Below are 16,163 nucleotides of genomic sequence, written 5' to 3'. Positions count from 1 at the left end.
CATTGATTTTATCCGAATCCGAGTCCGAATCCGTGACCTTGACCTTGAACTCTTTTTTGGTAAAATAACTGAAATGATGTCGCTTGATTCTTAGTGCCTTGTGAGTTTAGATTTTAGACTTTGATTATCTATCTACCGTTTGATGAGACACACGACACCAAACAAATCTGGACCACCGGAGAGTGTACACCCTTGTTATACAGAAACAAATATTCAAATTATCGATCAATCCAATACGCGATTCGTATCGCTTAATTTACATTGATTTTGTCCGAATCCGAGTCCGAGTCCGAGTCCGTAACCTTGACCTTGAACTCGTTTTTTGGTAAAATAACTGAAATGATGTCGCTTGATTCTTAGTGCCTTGTGAGTTTAGATTTTAGACTTTGATTATCTATCTACCGTTTGATGAGACACACGACACCAAACAAATCTGGACTATCGGAGAGTGTACACCCTTGTTATATAGAAACAAATATTCAAATTATCGATCAATCTAATACGCGATTCGTATCGCTTAATTTACATTGATTTTGTCTGAATTCGAGTCCGAGTCCGAGTCCGAGTCCGAGTCCGTAACCTTGACCTTAAACTCGTTTTTTGGTAAAATAACTGAAATGATGTTGCTTGATTCCTAGTGCCTTGTGAGTTTAGATTTTAGGCTTTGATTATCTATCTACCGTTCGATGGGACGCACGACACCAAACAAATCTGGACCACCGGAGAGTGTACACCCTTGTTATACAGAAACAAATATTCACTACTTTCGCTTCAAGAAAGCCCCACCTGAAGAGGCAAGAGGGAGAAACTCTCGCCTGAAATTTCACTCTGCAACTTCGAAATTCATGTAGCCGAAAAAGCTCAATCACAGCAGGTCAGTGCTAAATTGCTCTAAAAACATACAACAATTTTATTATTTTCTTCATTTAAATTACTTGCCCTGTTCGGTTGCTCAGAAAATCCAAGAAAATGAAAGAAACTAAATATTTTCTAAATGTAAGGAATGGACTGAAGATAGTTTGACTAGGTATGTTGATTTAGACAATTTAATTGAGCTTAAATGAAAGGACATACCATAATACTACTGGTTTGGTTGTTTTTTTTGTTTTTTTTTTTCAGCAACCAAACGGAAGGCTCTGAGAATCGGTGTTTACATTGTTTTTGTGTTGTTAAAATATTTGCAGATTGAGAATTGAGTGCGTAGATTCTGTTGGATGATTTGTAAGTTTGCGTAATGGCTGCAAGTAGGTTTTTGATTTGGAAATCGCGCTTTTCTACTACTGTAAACCGTTCTTTCAAAGCACAATCATGTCGATCATTTGATTCTTGTATGAAATTTGAGAAATGTGCTGATCCAATTGATGCTAGACCTTTGTTTACTTGCATAAATCGTAATTTTCATGCTGAACAATCTGGATTCACCGAGAACAATGTCAATAGTCGTCTTGGATCTGTTGTTGATAATCAATATTATAGGAACAATCATTTTAGGGCATTATCCCCTACTTTACTGAATTCCCGTCAATGGAGGTCTGTTTCTGTTGTTCCGGTAAGTCCTACACTGAATTACAGATGGTTTTCATCATCTGTCGGTAGCCAAGGAGATAATGCTAGGGGTGGGGAAGTTCCTTCTGCTTCAGGTGTAACTGGTTCTGATAATGGTGATGCTGGCCTTAGTGGAAGTGATATAATTGATAAGGTTAAGGATGTTTGGCAGTCTACAATAGATACTGTGACTTATACTGGGCAAAGGACCAAAGAAGCTTCTGATGAACTGACTCCTCATGTTCAACAGTTGCTTGATACACATCCTTATCTTAGAGATGTCATTGTTCCGGTTGGTAGTACTTTGACCGCCACTATATTGGCTTGGGTGGTGATGCCGAGGCTTTTAAGGAGATTACATAAGTATGCGATGCAAGGCCCTGCTTCATTTTTATCTGGGAGTACATTATTTGGGCAGGTTCCATATGAAAAAAGCTTTTGGGGTGCTTTGGAGGATCCAATAAGATATCTAATCACCTTCATGGCATTTACACAAATGTTAGTATGCCTCTTCATCTTATTTTCATGACCATGTGCTTTACGGTAACATGTTTGTACTAACTCTCATTGATTTTTATAAATTTAGAGGCATGATGGTTGCCCCAAGTACTATTGCATCGCAATACCTTGCCCAGGCTTGGAGGGGTGCTGTTATTCTTTCTTTGGTGTGGTTTCTGCAACGGTGGAAAACAAATGTTATTACTCGTGCATTGACTGTTCAGAGCACAGTGGTTGATCGAGAAAAGCTGTTAACTCTTGACAAACTTTCTTCCATTGGTTTATTTGTCCTTGGTTTGATGGCTTTGGCTGAGTCATGTGGGGTGGCTGTGCAATCTATTCTGACTGTTGGTGGCATAGGAGGTGAGTTTCAGTAGCAATTTCATGTGCTTTTTATTACAAATTGGTTGGTGACTTGAAGGTTCTTGAAATAATAAAATCCCTCAGGATGGACATGATTTTCTATGGATAGTCTTTTCCTTATTTTTAATCTCAAAGAGTCATTTGTCACTTGTGCTAAAAATTTATGATCCTACAAGGAATGATATTGTTTTGTATACTAAGAACCATTGCATAACCTGATGGTTTTGATTGTTGTAGGTTTGATAAGTTCACAAATGAAGTTTGCAACTCTAGACCCCAAAATGCATGAAGTTATTATTATTATTAATAATGAGTTTTAACTGTCATGTATGTGTCTATCAACTTTCTTTAGGGTTAAAATGAGTTCAACCATCCACACATAGCTATGACCGGGCTTGTTAGAAGGCTTGTTTATGTTTGCTCATTAGTGAATGAGAGCTTGGATCTAATCCATGAGCTCATTAGCAAGTGTGTTGGCTTGAGAACACAGGATTAGGTTTTTTTTTTTTTTTTTTTTTTTCTATGAAAAGTTTTCATACCAATTTATGTAATTATGAAATATTCTTATTCTTTCACGTGATTGATACCTGTACATGCAGAAAGTTAAAATACGGTAAAAGATACAAAAATTGGTAATAAAATGTAATAAAATTGAAATGACTTATTCACATTTATTGACTTGTTCTTCTCATTGGAGGATCGTGAGTAGTGGCATAACACTCTTACAATTTTTTTTTTATTTTTTATAAATCAGCTTATCTTCAAACTTTAACCTTAAATTTGTTGACATGTCAGCAGTTTTTCATACTTTGCAAATTTATTCGATCACAAACAGTCCATTTCGTTTGTTGACATGTGTCCCAAGAATGACCTGATCTACACAATCCACAAGCAAACAAGCTGTGTTCGACCTACTCTTTTTTTTTTCGGAAGGTTGTTCGACCTACACTTTGTGACTTGTCATAATATGGGCCAAACTTGAACATATCTAGCTGTGCCAAGATCGAGCAGGCTCTGCTTGGCTAATTTGCAGCCCCACCCATCCTGTGAATTTCTTCATTTGGAATAACTATAAAGTGCCCTGTATATTATTTGTGGTTGTAATAGATCATATAGGTTCCACTAGTACTTCTCACCCTATTTTTGCCATATTTTTCTTAGTTTATGTAAAATTTTCTAATATTCTTTTACAAGTTCCATCCATGGTCCCATTTGGTCCTCTTCATTACCTTTTCAGAGCCATCTGCCATTACGGAATTATGGTTTTTCATAATATTGTTGGATCTGTTGTATACTATAGCTACCAGATATCTTGGTCACATCTCTAGTTATATATCACCTATTCGGGAATCTCCATCTGACTTGCTACTTATTAGCCTTAATATCCTCATTTAAGTTTTGTTATATTTAAGTACAAGTTTTGTATGACTTTGGTAACAAGCTGCACCATAAACCTCGGTCACTTCAGTCACATTGACTTAGCCTGATAGTAAACTTTACAGTTGAGGTCAGTTTTTTTTTTTTTTTCAATGAAAGAAAAAAGAAATGGTATGAAAGTGCTTGGATTGAGTTAGCCACTTCACTCCATTGCTAAAATGGTATGAAGCAACGGTGTATTATGAGCTTGCTGCTTACAAATCTTTTGGTTGCAAATGTTAATACAAACTTCATCTTCATTCAACTTTCTGGTTATTTCACATGGCAATGCATGCATTTTCTTTTTAAATGAAAGTACTTGGATATTAGATTCTTAATGGAGTATATCATGTGTATTCATCTATGGATGAGTTTCTATGTTTCATTGAGATAAGAAATCTGTGACTACTTAGTTTTTTTTTATGGACTTGTACCTTATATATGTGTGCAAGGTGCTTTGTGTTGCAAAATGTGAGGGGGGTATTTTAGCATATTTGCCTACCATTTCTCATCAACGGTGTGAAATGTTTATATTGATTGGTTAGTGCTTCCAGAATTCTAAAAGATTATTGCCATGGATGAAATATTTCTTTCAAGGATGCAGTTTCATTCACCAAAAATGGGAAAGCTTTGGCAATGCTAAGGACGTAAATTATAGTGTTGGAATAAGTTAAGAAATGCATGGGAATGCTTTGAAACACATAGAGTGGAACTTCTTCACTATGTTACATGGACTCGGATAACAGTATAGGATGCAAGTGTGTGTCTTAAGAGTTGGACCTCCCCGAATCCCAAATATTAGGACACATGGAAATGTGTCCAAACACAACGTATGTAGACACATACTATGCATTTAAATTCAATGCATGTTATAGATGTAGTGTAATATATATTCAATTATAATTTAAATTGAATGGCATGTGGTAGAAAAATGGCGTTCTATTTATCCAATAAATGGAAAACTCTTCTCTGCTATCAAATTTTAATTTTTTAGTTTTTAGATCATCATTGGGATGTACAATTTGGGTTCATGTATTGGACACACATCCCATACCATACCCATATCAACACTGGAGGGAGATAGGAGAGTCCATGTAATCAGTTTATTTATGAAGTTGCTAGCTATTAACTACCCAAAATGCTAGAGGCTAATATACCCACCCACATGAAAGAAAACAATATATTTTGGAAGAGAAGGTGTTTTTTCTTTTAACTTTTGAAGACGCTGATCAATACTACTTACATTTGAGATGAAAAAATATGATTTTTTTTAAAGATGTTCTTAAATGCAACCTCTTGACTTGCAGAAATATATACAGTGGTAGTATCTACAGATTTTAAAAAGTTATAATCTTCAATGAGTTTCTAGAAAATTAAAGTTGTGGGATGTCTTTGTAAGTACTTGGAATCTAACTTTTCTTCCCTCTTTTTAATCCTTATGCAGGAGTGGCTACTGCTTTTGCTGCTAAAGACGTTCTTGGGAATGTTCTCAGTGGGTTGTCTGTGCAGCTTTCTCATCCTTTTTCAGTTGGAGAAACGATAAAAGTAAATTGAAAATATTATATGCTATTAACTGCACATAGCTAATTTTTTTGGTCCATTTTACATCTTCTAAATTGGCGTGAAACTCAGGAGCTCTCTTTTTCCTCCCAAATTCAGTAAGAAAATGTGTCATGATCCCTAGTATTTCCTTTTCTTTTTGCTATGGATGCCTAATTAAAATAAAATGGGATCTTTTTGTTATTTATCCTGGAAAAATGTGCATGAGTGAAAGCTCTCTTTTAATTAATCAAACTGTTGAGTGTCTTCCAGTCAGCTCTTTGGTGGCAAATGGCAATTGCCTGCAAGGTTTTTCGATTAAGAACTTTGTTTTGTTTGTTTGCACTCACAGGCATTTGTGCTAGTTCTTATAATACTTGTTAGACTGCTAGCCAGTGAATGCTTTTATTATTTAGATGACTGTTTCTACCTGCTGTAAATCTTCATTTTTTTAGTTTTGAAATTTTGATACATGGTAGATGCCATATGACAGAACTTGAAAGCATAGAACTGTGTGGCCTGCAACTGGTTTAGTGTCTTGTTTCAATAATGGAAAGGTTTGTTGGTGTAGGAGAATGTGCTAGCATTGTTTAGAGCTTGGGATGAGGAGTGTTTCAAGGCTGAAATAGGGCTCTGAATGGTAATTTAAGAACTGTATTAAAAGAGAAGAAAAAGATGAAGAACAAGACGAATCTAGGAATCTTACCTAGGGTGTCTTATGCTTCACCCTCGTAAGGTTTAAATTGCATCACAAATACTCCTCAAAACTCATTTCATTAAATAGGAAGATTATCTAAGCTAATTATAGACTGTTCAGTTTTCTTACTTTTAGTCGGACATGACTCTAAAGATGGGAAATTTTTGGACTTTAACGTCTAAAATTATGCTAGACCTACTAAAATATTACTTATAAAAACCCAATAACACAAGTTAACACAAAATACAACCCAATGACCATTGCTGTAGCCCATGTTCAGCAAATCTTTTCTTACTTTTAGTCGGACATGACTCCAAAGATGGGAAACTTTTGGACTTTATTATTCTAGACCTACTAAAATATTACTTATAATGACCCAATAACACAAGTTAACACAAAATACGGTGCATTGACCATTGCTGTAGCCCATGTTGAGCAGGTCTTGAAGTTATGGAAGTACCTTCAATTCCTAAAAAGTGATAAAATATTGATATATTTCACAGGCAGCATACTATCTTGATATAAAAGTTAGTAAATACTTAATTGAACCTAAAACTTGATTACACTAGGTCCAACTTTCTCTCCATAGGGAATTCACAATTTGTCCCTTCCTTGTTTAGTGTGCTCCAAATCAGTAGGCTACCCTTGAACAGAATGTCTTTTATTATTTAATATGAAAAACTTAGGAATTAGTTATAAATTATAATTGAGGGATGAGATATGGTGAGCTTGCCTCATTAACGTGGGAAATGCATGCCATGCCATGCCTTGAACACTATAAGCCTCGTATCTCCACGATTAAAGAAAATATTGGTTATAGAAATTATAGTGGATAGATTAAGTGGAGTACTTCTGAATTATTGTGTGATTTATAGATACATACATATTGAAGGCTGCTGGTCTGGGTTTGAGTTTAAGTCCCTTCCGGAAGTCCATTTGTGACAATTTCCCCATTCCACTTTTAGGATTCTCTAAGTGAGTGGTTGAAGGTGGCTTAGGATCCTATTGAATTAGTGAGAGAGAGAGGTGCTAACAGATAGATGGAGTGGATGAGATTATGGGGTTGGAGGAGGTGGGAGCAAATAGATGGTGTTCAAGAATTTGTCTGTGGATGTATTGCTTTGATGCCATCCTGCAGCGTTCCTTTAATGGATTTTTTCAATTTATCATATCAACCAATATGTTCTAAACGTGGCATTACAATACCCACTAATTGGTTATTTTACTATTGTACTGCTCCATAATGGGATGGCATCAAAGATGCCCTCAACTAGTGTATCAGTAGCATATTTGCAAGGTTGAAGTTCTCTCAGGCCTCCTTGTCTTTGCTCCAGGCACCTCTTATTCTATCCCGGTGCATATCACTCGACATTTACTGGGTTGTTTATAGTATCATGAGTTCAAGCAAATGTGAGGTATCCTTGGTACTTGTTGTAGTAGAATTTCATGGGCTTTCCTTGGTTCATGTGATCTAGCTTACTTGATCTAGCTTACGCCAAGAAGGTGAAAGATCTATGACATAGCTACATCATTGGGTATATCTTATGTTATATGATGTTAGGGCATTAAAATGTGTTTATAAAATGATCTTGGCTAATTTTCGAGATTGAAGAATAGCAATGTGAGAAATTAAAGAATATTGAAATGTGTAAATATATGAGTTGGGAGTAACATTGATTCAGATCATATGGGAGAAAAGTGTTTAAGATGGATGGTCATTGCAATAAAAACAATCATTTTAGTTGGTGAACAGTAGACATGGTTTCAGTCGGTTTTTGCTGCAAGGATGTGTTTGGTGTGGGGTGGGGTAGGTTGGGGTAATACCAAAACAGATGTGGGTTTAATATAATAAAGATATACACACCTTCAAAGATTGTAGCTAATTGTATTTCCTCACCTTTCAAGGTAGAAGGTCAAGGGGGCAAAGTGGGTTTGTGAGTTTCAAATAGGAAAAGGGAATATATATATATATATTCACATACATATTGACCCATGATCTTACAGAAAGTATGACATAGTGACACGGTATATGTGCAGCTGACCCAAAAGATTAGCACAAAGACTTTCTTTAGTCAAGAAATCATTCTAAAAAATGGAAGAGAGATCATGGGCTTGCTTGGTTCAGTTTCCTGAGAACAATTTTCTGTTTTGACAACTGAAAAATAGAAAACAGGATGAAACTCCTTTTGGTTGACAGTTTTTTGAAGACTATTTTCTGAAATCTCAGTAAAAAACAGCCCGTTTAACCCCGTTAAAAAAAGGCATGTCCAAAGAACTGTATTATAGTTCAAATTTCAGAGATCTTGATTTTTTATTTTTATTTTTTCTCAAGATAACTGAACCAAACAAGCCATAAATTTTTATGTGTATGTCTATGATCATCCCAAAGCAATTTTGTGTCATGTTGCATAATTTGTTGACTACATTTTTTTTGATGACTGGTTCTCTGAGAATTTTGAGTTATTAGATTAATGTTCTTTGCTAGCTCTTCTTCAGATTTCATTCCTTGAACTTTGCGTAACTACCACTTTTGCAGGCTGGATCTGTAGAAGGACAAGTGGTAGAAATGGGACTTACAACCACATCATTGCTGAGTGCTGAAAAATATCCTATCATAGTTCCAAATTCACTGTTTTCTAGTCAGGTGGGCATGCTCTTCTTATTTTTCAAGTGCTCATTTCTTACATCCCTATTGCCAATGCAGTACACTGCATAATCTTCAAGTTGTCAATTTCTCATCTATAATACATGTTGATCATAAAGTCCACCATATGCACGGATTCTTTGAGGTTTCTTGCATGTGAAATTTCTAATGGCCTTCCTCACATCTAGATCTCATGTGTTACTTGAAGTATTGCATATTTCTGTTCATATTCCTCCGCTTGTAATTTTAGTGCACTTATCTCTCTCTTTAATGAATGCATGGATATATTCTCAGAGCTGTTTCTTAGTTATGCCTTAATCTTTGCATGATGTTTTTTTTCTGCTTTGTGATATCATCATATAAGTAAATACACCTGGGCCTAGGCGACCCGTTGCCTAGGACCTCCAATTTGGGCCCAAAAAATTGTATTACCAGGGTCAAAAATTTTGTATTCCTAGGGCTTCTCAAAATTTTGGGCCTCACATTTGCCTAGGGCCTCAGAAAATATTGGGCCTCTCAGGGCCGGCCCTGAGTAAATATTATGGTTTCTTATATCATGGAAGTCAATCTATTTGGTCATTATAAATCTTTGTATGTGACGAATACATTTCTGTAGGTAATCGTGAATAAGTCTCGTGCCCAATGGCGTGCCATAATTACCAAAATTCCTCTGCAAATAGGTGATTTTGAGAAGATTCCCCAGATATCAGATGACATAAAGAGCATGCTCAGATCAAACTCGAACATTTTCTTGGGGAAGGAGGCCCCATATTGTTTCTTGTCTCGAATAGAAAGATCATTTGCAGAACTGACTCTTGGATGCAATCTAAAGCATATGGTATTCTTTTTCCTGTCAAATATTTCCTGAATTAATCAACTGATTTCATTGGTTTGGATTAGGTTCAATGCTTTTGACCAGTTTTAAGTTTCTTATAATTCCGTATGTTGAAATTGACTAGCATTCAAAAGATAACAACTATGAATATATCTTCCTTAATAGAGTTTGTGCATAGCCAACTGATCGAGAGGAAATGTAAATTTCTTATAAACCAGTTGTTTCATGTTACCATTTTTCTATTATACATCGAAGTATCATTAATACTCGCTCCAAGCAACTGGCCTTCAGTCAGGTAGATGATATTGATTTTTAAAGTATACCATTTGAATAAATTGAGGCAGTTTTAATTCATGAATCTGGTTTTAATAGAAATTAAATTACTTTGTGCATGGGGTGTGTTATTCATTTCTAGTTACTTTGTGCTGCTGCCCTTTCTGAATATTGGGAAGAATGGAGGAAATTTAAATGCGGAAATTCTTAAGAATCGGTTCCTTTTGCCTTTAGCACTTTCATTTCCGTCCTCATTCTGACGTCTACTGGGTTGATCTCTATGATACTTTTTATATAAAAAAAAATTTGCAGATTTCATTTGAACATGTAAGGCTTATTCATTTGTCTCTCTCTTTTTCTGAACTCTTTTTTCGGTGCCTGGTGCGTAAATACATCTTCCTTCATAATCCTTTCATGACTCGGCATGTACTTGTTGATTGTTGTTTTCAATTAGCTAAGAACAGTAATTGTTATTTATGGTTCCAGAGCAAAGAAGAGTTCTTTTCAACACAGCAAGACATTCTTCTGCAGTCAGTCCAGATAATCAAGAAGCATGGTGCTACGTTGGGTAGCACCCTGGAGGATATGACTTACTGATACACCGGCTGTGGAAAAAAGTCATCGATCAGTGATACACCGAATGTGGAAAAAAATATTTTTTGGAGGTTAGGCCTTTTTGAATGTATCTGCTACCTTACTTGAATGTTAAATAGATTTGAGGTTATTTGCACATGTTGAGGCTTCATTGTTATTTTAATGCATCCTGGTTTAATTGACGAATCATGCAAAACCTTAAAGATAAAATTGAAACAAAAAGAGAACAAAAAAGCCAGATGATTTTGTATTCAGCTCTCTCTCTCTCTCTCCATGTGTGTGTATGTATATGTGTATATATATATATATATATATATATTATGAACCAGATTTGATGCTTTTGGATTTGTGAACTAAAAGAAGCCTTTGTCAATTCTCTCTACGCATGTCGGAAAACATTACTCCTACCAAAACCCTAGATTCAACTCTCTCCTCCTTGTCTCGTTATCTCTCTGTTCTCTGCGTTTTTCTAGTATTATTATCATCATCATTATTGTTATTATAATTATTTGTTTCCATCGCATCCCTTGTGTTTGAGTTGGAATTTTGTAGCGAGACACGTGGTTAGTCGGGATAAAGTCAAGGTGATCGAATTCTTAATGATCTAGTGTTGTTAATGATCAGTTGCTGCATATAGTTATCTGCAAAGTCGCAAATATCGAAGATGGAGCCCTGAGTGAGTTAGTTAAAGGACATTTGTGTGTGTGTGTGTGTGAGAGAGAGAGAGAGAGAGAGAGAGAGAGAGAGTGAGAGAGGCTAGACAGGAACCAGGATGCGCATGGGACTATGGGAGGTCTATCCGTGACACCGAAGGCCAAAATTCTGATTCTTTATATCAATCACACCGATGATAGTTAGACTCTTTTGGGAATGTCAATAATGCTATCCCCTCGAAAATTGAAGAAAACCATAACAATGCGTTAATTGGCACACAGAAGATAAAGTTTGAAAGCCAAAATTGCAGAGAGCATCTGTGAATATATATATATATATATATACCCCAACACACACACACAAATGTCAACTATGGAGTTGGAATTCTCGCACTTCCTTTGACGTATCCTATTTAAAACCTAGCATGCTTGTACATGTATCAAGCAATGGTAAGTTGTGTGTCTTTTATTCAGACAGGAAGTTTTGCCTTCCCTACAGTTAGGCTCCAATTAACGCATTGTTTCGGAAACTTTTGATTTCCGAGGGTGTGTTTTTTCCTTGTTTCTGTAAGATCCCCCACACTGATCCATTGTACTCAAAGTCTACGCAATGAAAGCTCGATTTTGGATTGCTGATGCAACATTCAGCTTGTTCTTATCTAATGTCTGCTTCAGTTGCTGTGGTGTCTCAGTATACACTGGTAGCTAGTTTGAGATCAACTGATAGGAAATGCATAAATTGTTCTTATACGAAATTGCCTTTGTGAGTGTAACATCACCAATCAAAAGAATGCCAGAGGAACAAAAAATGCAAATATTGTTAAGAAGTTAAGAACTGAAGGAGAGATTAGTACCTAAGAAAGCATATTTTCATTTTCGAAATTACATATAATAACAACATGTAACTACAAGAGAGATACAACTGTACCAAGAACATTAAATGAACTATCAATTTACTTCCAATCCAAACAATACCAAATCAAACTTATTCAACTTTGTGTCCAACTTCGGATTGAAATAAACATTTCTAAGCTTGAGGAAGGTCTGCATGGTGAGTAAACTATCCGAACCAGCCTGCTGGCTCTTTCCGGCCACACGATCAACGTTCAACACAATATCTGATCCTATGTTTGATGCCTAAAATCCCACTAACCCCATGAAATCACTCAAATCATTAGGCAATTCAGAAGCCGAAATCACGTAACCCAAGTCAATGGACATCTTCTGAAATTCAGTCCAGACCAACTCAGCATCACAGCAGAGAAATCTATACCTTGTCGCTTAAGCAAGTTGATAGAGTCGGGATTGTGATTATCAGAATCAAGGTCAAAATCGCAGAAATTAAATTCCCAGACGTAGCATGAATTTGTTCCAAAATCGGGAAGCTTCCCTTGCGCACCTGAAAGAGTGAGCCCCAACTGGATCAACTTCAAATGATCCACATTTAACTTCATGAAATAGTAGTTCTCGATCGATGGAATTTGAGAGGGTAGGTTTCGATTGATGTCTGGTCCCGGAAATTCAGTGTCGATCGAAGCATATGGGTATTCAACTTGATGAATCATATAGAACTCTTCAACTATATTTTTCTTCCAAACTTCTCTCACAATTACAGGTTTTTTTTAGGCAATTCCATGCTTCTCAATCGAAAGTAGAAAACACGAAGACACAAAATACAGTAAGAATACAGAACTATACAACTACGGGAGAGGGCGGTGAGATTTATATATATATATATATATATAATGTAACCTAATAACCTATATGGAAAGTCTGGTGAAGAAAGGAGTTACATGAGGCGGTTATAATATGGAAAGTTCTTTTATAAGTAGGATTAATTATACTACTATTTTTTAATTTATGTGCTCTCATTTATTTATAAAATCAACTAGTGGGATTTTAGGCCCTTCCACAAATGTCCATGAAACTTTGTAAAAATAGAAGAACTCCAAATTGCATTTCCATTACCGATATATACCATTTCCACATAGATGCAATTAGACTCCAACTTGACCAGTTATATAACAAGATTAAATTGGAGTCCGCATAATAAAAATGGACCAAGGCCATTGCTCATTAAGTTATCTCAATGGCAGTACTAATAAAATATAGGAAGAGGTCCATTTTATGAGAAATTATCACATCATATATCGATCAATTATTAGTTGATATATAATAAAAAAATTGAATAAAATTAAGACAAATATTTGGATGTCAGCAAGTGATTGGTGCAAATCAAGGTCACGGAATCAAAATTGAACATTTGACTTATTATTATTTTTTGATAAGTAGAACATTTGACTTATTATATTAGTTAATGCTCCTGTTTAGCTATTTCTCAGTAGAAACACAAAGAACTAAAAATTACACTATTAAAATTAAGTTGCTCCTTAATACACTATTAAAAATTAATATAAGTTGCTCCTTAATACGCTATTAAAAATTAACACTTGGTAATACGTACCATTTTAATACGTAGTATTAAAAATTACACTTTTAAAATTAAGTTGCTCCTTAATACACTATTAAAAATTAATATAAGTTGCTCCTTAATACACTATTAAAAATTAACACTTGGTAATAGGTAGCTATGTTTCCATAATAGGTAGCTATGTTTCCATTGGCAATATTGGCAATATAAGTTGTCAAATATTCTATGTTTCCATTTTAATACTCTCTATCAAAACTCATGCAGGAAATGTACTGTTACTCTACAAAAAGTTTTTGTAACACATATTTGCATTATAACTTTAAGGGCATGATAAATCAATGTCATCCCCATGGAAAATCAGTTGCTGCTTGTGCTTTTGAAGTGTGGATCATAAATTGGTTTTCAAGGCCAAACTTTGGAATTCAAATGGAACATTCATGCATAGGGGCTTTTTATATCAGTTGGTGGTGCTCGTGTTTAGTCTTTTCTTCTACTAAAAACAAATAAGGAAAAAATTAAATTTTGACAACTTTCTAGCCTATATTACAAATACCACTGTATTAAAAAAGTATTGATATATAACATTTTTTTAGCACAATATACAATATAAATATACAATATAATTATGCACTCCCTCTATCCTACAAAAAATTGTTCACCTTTTTATTTTGGTTGGTCAAAATAATTGTCCAATTTCTCCTTCCAATGCATTATTTTTTTTATAATTTCTAATTTACGCTCGTTACTTTGAAGTTCTAAAAACAATTCAAATTATGTGGGTAAAAAAATACGTAGTATTAAAAATTACACTATTAAAATGTTAGAGTCAAAAGGACAATTATTATTGTTATTTTTTGGGACATAGGGATTATATATTTGACAAATTATATTTGCTCCTTATATTTCGAACCTATACACCTACTAACATAATCTAACATCTAACACTTTTTACTTAGCAAATAATAATAATAATAATTAATAAATAAATATTTGCTCCTTCAAATTAGGTGAATAGGCGCAAGTAAAGGGTGTATTGGTCATTTCAAAATTCTCGCCAATTAATTAAAGAAAGGGTACACGAAAAAGATTTTTTTTTTTTTTGTTTTGGAGACAATATTTGACAACTTTTATTAGCTCCTTGCAAATGCCTCGAAATTGGAGTGCCGAGCCTTTCCATCTCACTAATTTAATTATTGACTTACCAAATAAAATAAAAATAAATAAATAAACAAATAAAGGTTGTCCTAGTCATTTCAAAATTCTCCCCCAATTAGTTACTATTATAAACAGGGTACGCGAAGGATTCTTTCGCGGATAATGCTTAACTACTCACCGGTGAGTAATTTCACCCTACTCACCCCTCATGTGTTACAATAACAACATATTACATTAGCTTTAATAAAAAAAGTTATTCAATGGTTGATCTGAGAAAATATAGAGAACGTGGATTATTTGGTTATTAAAGTTGATATGGTATATTGTTATTGGAACACATGAGGGGAGAGTAGCGTGAAGCTACTCACCGGTGACTAGCTAAGTATTATCCTTCTTTCGCCGATCGCAGCAGCTCAATCCGACAACCTGAAAACACCCTCCGGCGCCGCTCAATCCGTCATCCTCCTTGTGTGCTTGAGAGAGTGGGTATAATTGGTTATAAGAATCATCTGAAGACAAAGCTAGGGTTTTTGAGTGGTCTTTCAACCAAAAACCTCCACCACCCACAATCTGATCAGCCCTTTCTGTTGTCATTCCTTCTCTTCCGGGATGCCTGCGCAGCCGCCTACGGAATTTAGAGACTGGTTTATTCGTCGACAAAAATCACAAATGCTTCAGGTCTATTGTTCTCTCTCACTGTCTCTTCACATGTGCAAATATAAATATCTACTACAATTACAGGGGTTGGACTTGGAGGACACTGGTAGGGTTGTCGGTTGCGACGGAACTATACACTTGTCGGGACCTTTGGATGATCCGAGTGAATGTTCCTTCACAGAATTCGAATCTTGAGTTTGTGAGAGTGGTCAAGGCAAACATACAGTGCGTTTCTGGTGAAATTTGGTTTATATATCACCTTTGTGGGAACTAATGATGCTGGTGTGGGGAACACTTACGTTTGTTGTTCTCTTCAAAAGGAATGGACATTAATGTTGTTTAGGCTCGCTCCTCAGAGCCCTTCAAATCCTGTTGTTAATCAAGGTAACTACTTCAGGTCCCAAGTGTTAATTTGAATTCGATTAAAATCCTTTAGCATTTATTTAAATGATGTTTTGAAATATCATTTATTATATTCTCCCGTCTTAGTATGTCTCTCTCTTCTTCTTTGCATAGAGTGTAGATTAGTTAATATTGTTGAGGATAATTAACTCCCTCCAACCCACTCAACGGTCGGCTGTTGTTGAGAGTTAAATCTCTCATTCATCACGCATAGCGGAAGTATCATCACATCACATTAACACAAGCATATATAGAGATAACAACCATACACATCCACGCACAACACAATATTTTACATGGTTCACCCAACTCTAGGGTTACATCCATGGGAGAGAGAGATTTCACTATTATGAATCAAGGAAGAGAATATACAATCACATGTCAAAACCCCACTCACTCACTCATCATCTCTTTTGAGGCTATATGTATACACTCGAAAATTACATATACGCTCCCCTCTC

The 16,163-nt window shown here is 35.4% G+C and overlaps 2 protein-coding genes across 3 annotated transcripts; one reads left to right on the top strand and one right to left on the bottom strand.

Moving 5' to 3' along the window:
- The first annotated feature begins 761 nt into the window (after window positions 1-761).
- On the top strand, window positions 762-10,658 carry LOC132298980 (mechanosensitive ion channel protein 1, mitochondrial-like). 2 transcript variants are annotated; one of them, XM_059795387.1, is made up of 7 exons: window positions 762-874; window positions 1,185-2,043; window positions 2,132-2,406; window positions 5,267-5,367; window positions 8,595-8,702; window positions 9,319-9,540; window positions 10,297-10,658. In XM_059795387.1, the coding sequence occupies exons 2-7, from the start codon at window positions 1,235-1,237 to the stop codon at window positions 10,405-10,407; spliced, it is 1,626 nt and encodes a 541-aa protein (XP_059651370.1). In that variant the 5' UTR covers window positions 762-874; window positions 1,185-1,234; the 3' UTR covers window positions 10,408-10,658. The 2 variants fall into 2 exon arrangements, with proteins under 2 accessions (XP_059651370.1, XP_059651369.1); XM_059795386.1 differs by having other exon boundaries at window positions 1,120-2,043.
- Window positions 10,659-11,910: 1,252 nt separating this feature from the next.
- Window positions 11,911-15,237, bottom strand: LOC132300926 (probable CCR4-associated factor 1 homolog 11). Its single transcript, XM_059798233.1, has 3 exons — window positions 15,070-15,237; window positions 12,257-12,679; window positions 11,911-12,194 (listed from the first exon to the last, which is right to left on the bottom strand). Exons 1-3 carry the CDS (start codon window positions 15,235-15,237, stop codon window positions 12,006-12,008), a joined length of 780 nt encoding a protein of 259 aa, XP_059654216.1. The 3' UTR covers window positions 11,911-12,005.
- Window positions 15,238-16,163: the final 926 nt, after the last annotated feature.

This window comes from Cornus florida, unplaced genomic scaffold (assembly GCF_030987335.1).
Source record: "Cornus florida cultivar Cherokee Brave unplaced genomic scaffold, ASM3098733v1 CherokeeBrave_3.0.0_Hap2_Chr03, whole genome shotgun sequence".
NCBI lineage: Eukaryota > Viridiplantae > Streptophyta > Magnoliopsida > Cornales > Cornaceae > Cornus > Cornus florida.
This window is presented reverse-complemented; position numbering and strand designations above follow the sequence as displayed.

Coding starts and splice junctions, on each gene's coding strand:
- LOC132298980 (XM_059795387.1), top strand. CDS start 1,235: ATGGCTGCAAGTAGGTTTTTGATTTGGAAATCGCGCTTTTCTACTACT. Junction 5,368..8,594: donor CAGTTGGAGAAACGATAAAA/GTAAATTGAAAA, acceptor CCACTTTTGCAG/GCTGGATCTGTAGAAGGACA. Junction 8,703..9,318: donor ATTCACTGTTTTCTAGTCAG/GTGGGCATGCTC, acceptor ACATTTCTGTAG/GTAATCGTGAATAAGTCTCG.
- LOC132300926 (XM_059798233.1), bottom strand. CDS start 15,237: ATGACAACAGAAAGGGCTGATCAGATTGTGGGTGGTGGAGGTTTTTGG. Junction 12,680..15,069: donor GCGCCGGAGGGTGTTTTCAG/GTTGTCGGATTG, acceptor GGAATTGCCTAA/AAAAAACCTGTAATTGTGAG. Junction 12,195..12,256: donor GTCCATTGACTTGGGTTACG/TGATTTCGGCTT, acceptor GTGGGATTTTAG/GCATCAAACATAGGATCAGA.